We start from the raw sequence: 6,492 nt of genomic DNA, 5'->3' as shown, positions 1-6,492 counted from the left end.
GGTGGTATTAATTATGTTGCAAAATGGTGTCTAGTTTCATATAATGTCCCAAACCCCTAAACTTGGACTAGCGAAACATTTCTGTGTTCAGAGAACACGAGAGGCCCCCCCATAATCAACTACAGTTACTTAAAGTGATGACTTAATTCAAATAACATGATAATATAAGGAATGATTCCATAACCCCCTGAATCATCCCAGTATTTTTTTAGTCTAGTGAGATTTGTGAATCCAGACTTCAGGTCAGCTACCTGGATGTTCAGGGCAGCCTTAACTGGTCCCACCCCAAACCAGAGCAAAGCCTGGAGTTTGTGATAACCACTTCATGTATCTGTTGCAGGCTACTGGAATAATCAATGCTGTCCTTAAAAAATACGGTACTTATGAGAGCTTTGAGGCCTCCAATGGTGGAAAGCTACTTACCAAATGCCAAATCTGGTCCATCACCAGGAAGTACATGCAGAAGGAAGGCTGCTCTGGGGAGGTGAGTGCTGGGCTTCTGCCCCCATAGGGAACCCTCCTGAGATGTCCTGGTCTCCATTATCTTCTTTCTGCTCCTTTTCTCCAGGTGGTGGTTCAGCTCACAGAAGACCTCCTTTCCCAAGCGGTCATGATGGTGGAAAACAGCCGCCCAACTTTAGCAATCAACCTCTCTGGCGCTCGTCAGAACTGGCTGGAGGGCATGCTGCGCCACGAGATAGGTCAGCCCTGAAATCTCTCTCCCACTTTTGCCAGAGGCCTTAAAAGTGAACTTAGATCGTTGGGAAAGTCATAAAACACCTTGGCCTTCGCAAGTTGAGAAGCGACATAGAGGTTTTTCTTTTTCTGAATTAGTTGAAGCTTCAGATTTAAAGAAACTCCAAGGAAAGCAAAACCACAACTCTAGGTTTGATCCAACCTGGAACTAGTTTATCCAGCTCCAGTGTAAAAACTCCAAGTGTGGCTTATATTTTGTAGGGAAGTTTTGGCAATACAGCTTAAGTCTTCAACCTGTGGCCACAATTAAGCCCCAAATTTCAATTACTGAGTAACTTAATTGTGAAGTGAATTTTGTCCATTTTGTCCACTTTCTTGCCACAGTTGTTAACTGTGGATCAGTTGTTAATAACTGAATCACTGCAGTTGTCAATTTAGCCACACGGTTGTTAGTGAATCTGGCTTCCCGATCGACTTTGCTTGTCAGAAGGTCGCAAAAGTTGATCACATGATCCTGGGATGCTGCAACTGTCATAAATATGAGTCAGTTGCCAAGCATACGAATTTTGATCCTGGGGAAGCTGCAATGGTCATGTCAGAAGCAGTTGCAAGTCACTCTTTTCAGTGCCATTGTAACTTCGAACAGTCACTGAATGGTTGTACATTGAGGACCATCATCCTAGCCACTGTCTGTCCACTGCAGGATGAAGGCCTCTTCCACAAGTTTCCAACCAATACGGTCCTGGGCTTTCCTTTGCCAACTGGGCCCGCCATACTGGCTGATGTCGTCTCTCCATCTTGTTTTAGGTCTTTTTTGTAGACGCCTTTTATCAAGTGAGATCCTTTCTAGGACTGCCTTCTTGCTATGTGACCAGCCCATTTCCGTTTCCATTCTTTTACTCTCTTGATGCTATCGTATATTAGAGAACAAATGAAAATATATGGGGGAAAAAACAGTTGAGGTCTACCTGTATGAAAATCTGGGTCGAGTTGTTCAGATGAATCCACAAAACTCAGCCCTCAGATACCACTTTCTCAGTCACTACCAGTGGCAGCTTTCTCCTCCTCCTCCTCCTCCTCCTCCTCCTCTCCCTTTCCTTCCTCTGGGGCGATGCTCATCCATCTTCACTCTCTAAGGTCCAGATAAAATTGGAATGCTTTAAACTTTTATAATAGGATTTTTGAATTAATTATGTAGAACAAACAGCTTCTTGTGGGATCCAGTTTTGGTTTTTACAAGACAAAAGAAAGATAAGCAATTTTATAATTTCAAAAATGACACTAGATGGGAGTAAAGATTTGAGGCAGAGGAAGCTGGACGGGACAGTCATGTTTCAGACCACAATGAAGTCCTGAGACAGCCTTGGTGTAGCCTGTGGCTGACCTTCGGTGCATCTGTCCGTGTTCTCTTTGATCTCTTGGTGGCTTTCAATACCTTCTGAGCCGGCTACCTGGGCTGGTGGGGGGGAGGATCCTGTTTCATGGGAGTTCTGTTTCTTCCTCCAGGACCAGTTTAAGTTGTTGGGGCACAGAGCCTTTCCATTGTAGGGTGCTGCAGCTTCTATCCTCTTTCCCCTCATGTTCCACAATGACATGAAACGATATGCTGATGACACCTCATTGTATCTTTCAATCCTGGCTTGGCCAATCAAGGCTGTCCAGGTTCCATCCTGGTGTCTGGAGGCTGTGCAGATATGGATGGGAACAACTGTCTCTAACTCAGTCCTGGGTGTTTCCAGGATTGGGGAAGTTCCACATTTCCCATTCAAGAGTGGTGTGCAGTCCGGGGGTCTCTCTGAATTCATAGCTCTTGCTAGGAATGCATAAATGGTAACTCTTAAGCTAAGCCCAAAGTGTCCACGGAGTGTCCAGGCTCACTGAACCTCATCTTCAGGGCCTTCCATAAAAATATCAAAGTAGGAGGCAATCTTATCTCAGGCATGGGATTCCAGGAAGAGGGAGCCTCCACATAAAAGGCCCTTCTGGGTCCTACTAGATGTACTTCCCTGATGGGTCCCATAACATGCCACGCCTTTCCGCTTTAATCGGTTGGGGAGAGGTGGTCCTTCAAATAACCTGACCCCAAGCCATGTAGGACTTTGAAGGTAATAACCAGCATCTTGAATTGCACCCAGAACCAAATCAGTAACCAACGCAGGTCTAACAAAAAAGGTGACCCACACACAAATTGAAATTTCAAAATGTGTGAGCCTTTTCAACCAGCTGAAGCTTCCGTGTGCTTCCTGGAATCCCATGCCTGAGATAGGATTGGCTCCTACTTGATATTTTTATGGAAGGCCCTGAAGATGTGGTTCTGTCAGTGAGCCTGGAGACCCCAGATGTGATTGTGCTTGCTGCCGGGGTGGGTGTGGAGGAAGGTTTTTTACTATTGAAATGAGATTATTGCTGGAATAAGCCACATCCTCTTTCCTAGGCACTCACTATATCCGCGGAGTCAACAATGCCTCCCAGCCATGGCACAGCTCAGAAGGCCGCAAGCAATACTGCCTGAAGCCCGCCAACCCCACGGAGGAAGGGCTGGCCAGCCTGCACAGTGTCCTCTTCCGCAAGCAGCCTTTCCTCTGGAGGGCCGCCCTCCTCTACTACACCGTCTGCCAGGCCGGGCGCATGTCCTTCTGCGAACTCTTCCAGGACTTGGGGCGCTTCGTGCAGGATGCTGGGGTGCGGTGGGAATACTGCGTGCGAGCCAAGCGAGGCCAGGCCGACACCTCATTGCCAGGTGGGGGTGCAGCACCCTTGAGCCTTTCTGCCCCTCCTGACCACCAAGTGCCAGCTGGCCTCCCTGTGCCTTCTCTTCGGACTTTCTAGCTAGTTGGTCCCTGGGAGAGAATGCAGGGAAGTGCCTGCCTACCCGCCCTCCATTCTGCCCCCCCCCTCCCCCAAGGCCACCTCTTTCTCTCCTCACAAGTTTTCAAAAGCGTGGGGGGGGGGGGGAGAGAAAGAAGCAGAGCAAACAAAAGATTCGCTATAGAAACCTCTTCCTTCCCAGTTTCCGAGGTTCTCTTTCCTTCCAAGTCCAAAAGGATTCCTGGATAACCTTTTCCAGAGGCAACAGGCAGATAGCCCGTTTCAGAAGGCTCCCCTGGCACCTTGGCGGGATGTCTGTGGTGCCAGGCTCTGAAATGAAAGCAGGAGTTTCGATCATGCTCTCAGTTTTGGCTGGTTCTTCTTCGTTTGCAGGCTGCTTCAGCAAAGATCAGGTGTACCTGGAAGGAATCCTCCAGATCCTCCGGCATCGACAAACGATTGATTTCCGGTTGCTGGCTGCGCTGGGGAAGGTACGCAGAACCCACTCGCTTTTCTCTGGCACAGCCCTCCCAGTGGAGACGGTTGGGCAACGGGAGGGCAAGGAGGAAGGGCTGGCTGGGGGGCATCTTGGATCTCCCATTTCACAACTGCTGAGACGTTTGTTTTTGAGAGGAAGGGGGCCACTTTCCCCCCTAAAAACTCCATTGCCTAGTGCAAGCTTGGACTTAAGTGATGTTCACACCAAGTGAGCAAGGATCAACATTCTCTGAGAAATATTTCTCTAAACACCCAGGATCTATTTTGTCATTTGTCCACACCTTGGAAAACAATATTTGCAACGGACGTAATTTTAACAGACTGCCGTAAAGTCCCCCTAACCTTAGCAGCCACATTTCTTCTAAAAACTGGCCCAAAGGATCACACTAGTTGCCAGGTTTGAAGCAAAACTCAACGGGAATGGAAGACATCACACTTAAAATCCAGGATGACTCATACATAGGTTTATATGTTTATGCATTTCCCCCCAGTGAATGGCTTTGGGAGACCCCAAAACAAATAAGAACCCTGTGGCTCTGTTGGGTGGCAACCAGTGCCTGGCCCTGCCCTTTCCACTGGTCTAGGTAGAGATTGAAATCCAGTCAGTGAGCTAACATGAAAATGTCCTTCGTTCAGGTCTCTTATGAAGATGTGGACCATCTGAAGAAATACGGGGTGCTGGAGAAGGCCCGAATCCCCCACTTCATGCAGGACCTTGAACGGTACATGCAGCAGCTCAACCACATTGTTGCCACCAATAGTCTCAGTGATGAAGAACTAGAACAGCTGATGCCGGAGTGAGCTTGCTGCCTGCCACCTCTGCAGCATCGCTGGACAGACTCTGCTCTCATTAAGATGCCTGAAGTCCCAAAGGAGAATTTTGTTGGACTTTGACCTGCTGAAAACAAATCAATGGCTCGTGTGTTCTATTTATTCTTTGTTTATTGGGGGTTTCTAGTTTTGACTGTTAAATGAAGCGATCAGAGCAAGGCCACATCTTTTGAATGCCCTAAGAGAGAATTCAGCTACCTCTCATGGAACTTTGCTCTCAGCCAGAGATGTTTTAAGCAGATTGACAAAGATCAATGTCTGGACCATGCCTTTCTTCTGTAGACAGGTTAGTATAGATGGTTTGGAACTTGCTAAAATATCCCTAGGCAATATTTTTGGGGTTCTCCAATTGAGCCAACTGAGAGTGATCTCCAGATGGCCGAAAGATAAAAGATTTTTAAAAATTGCTGCTTAATGGCAGGTGCAGAAGTTTTTCAGTATGACTGTGGTATTCCTTACTCTCCAATAGTGTTTGAAATTATATCTGTAATTGAGTGAACTTTCAGTCTGGCCTAGTTGTTCTTGACAAAGGCCACAGGTGGCTAAAGAGAGCCTGGAAAGATGCTGGTTAATTTCTGAGTTAATCACAGCAGATCCCAAGAATTTCAGACGCCAAATAATTTTACAAGGGCAACAAAAAGCCTTCCTTCCCTCACCCCCCCCCTTCAGTTCCTCACTGAGCACGAGTCAAGAAGCGCTCTTGCACCTTAACCCTCAGCATACCTGTCCTACCACCACCAGATAGCATGTTTGCCATCGGTGGACTTCTGGACTCTAGAAAATGCACAGAAGAACACGCAGAACTGAAGTCTGCCCAGGGCTGGTTTCCAGCCAGATACTTGGGCCAAATGTCTGGGTGTCTGGGCCTGGACCGTATCTCAGTAGCAAAACCAGTTTTGCCTTCCAAACCATAACTAACCAATTCTCCCTGGCCTTTCGCCCCAATGTAAGATGTTGCATAGATGTCCTTATTCTTCTTCTAATTTAAGCTAAATCTAAGAAGAGCCAAACATATTTGGATCCAAGAATAGAGAAGGAGATCAGGATGCAGAGTCAGACTGATAAGCCACTTGGCAAGTAGTCACTCGTGGTGGGGAGATGGCAAGGATTTTCCCTAGAAATGGGCCATCATCATAAAACCAATGCAGTCCCTTAAAAGCTTTCCTATCTTAAAGAAAGCTCTTGGTTTTAACAGGGAGACAATTCCAAGGCTGTCTGGTACAGAAAAGAATTCTGATGCCCAAGTCTGTCCTGGTGGGCTTCTTAGGAGCAGGATCTTCTTTCATTTAGCAACCTGAGGGTGGGTGGATGATTTTTTTCTGCCTTTTCTTGCTGTTGAGGATTGAGAAAACCGCCTGCCCTGCTCTTCAAAAGCAGCCTTCAATAGCCTGGTGGCCCTATGCCCTGCAAGGATTATAGTGGGTGGCTGGGACCGGTCAGGCCTGGTCTTGAGTGTAATAGTCTCTCCATCCTCAAGACAAAGGGCAGACCTGCCAGTTGGCTTTTTGCTGTTCAAACATTGCTTGCAACCCCTGACCCTCTTCCTCAGCTTTTTCAGTCCGATACCTCGTAGATGAGTTGGGACTAAAATGGCAAACTTCCAGGCTGTCCCACAGCTAATGCATCTTGCAGAATGAATTACAGTGCTAAGACTTTTTT

The 6,492-nt window shown here is 47.2% G+C and overlaps 1 protein-coding gene across 1 annotated transcript; it reads left to right on the top strand.

The window, feature by feature from the left end:
• The first annotated feature begins 324 nt into the window (after positions 1 to 324).
• LOC107284166 (uncharacterized protein KIAA0895-like) lies at positions 325 to 5,504 on the top strand. Its single transcript, XM_029283382.1, has 5 exons — positions 325 to 484; positions 569 to 701; positions 3,131 to 3,436; positions 3,898 to 3,995; positions 4,639 to 5,504. The coding sequence occupies exons 1-5, from the start codon at positions 326 to 328 to the stop codon at positions 4,801 to 4,803; spliced, it is 861 nt and encodes a 286-aa protein (XP_029139215.1). The 5' UTR covers position 325; the 3' UTR covers positions 4,804 to 5,504.
• Positions 5,505 to 6,492: the final 988 nt, after the last annotated feature.

The sequence above is a fragment of the Protobothrops mucrosquamatus genome, unplaced genomic scaffold, assembly GCF_001527695.2.
Source record: "Protobothrops mucrosquamatus isolate PMUCROS unplaced genomic scaffold, P.Mucros_1.0 scaffold74, whole genome shotgun sequence".
NCBI classification, from domain to species: Eukaryota; Metazoa; Chordata; class Lepidosauria; order Squamata; family Viperidae; genus Protobothrops; species Protobothrops mucrosquamatus.
This window is presented reverse-complemented; position numbering and strand designations above follow the sequence as displayed.

Coding starts and splice junctions, on each gene's coding strand:
- LOC107284166 (XM_029283382.1), top strand. CDS start 326: ATGTATCTGTTGCAGGCTACTGGAATAATCAATGCTGTCCTTAAAAAA. Junction 702..3,130: donor CATGCTGCGCCACGAGATAG/GTCAGCCCTGAA, acceptor CCTCTTTCCTAG/GCACTCACTATATCCGCGGA. Junction 3,437..3,897: donor GGCCGACACCTCATTGCCAG/GTGGGGGTGCAG, acceptor CTTCGTTTGCAG/GCTGCTTCAGCAAAGATCAG.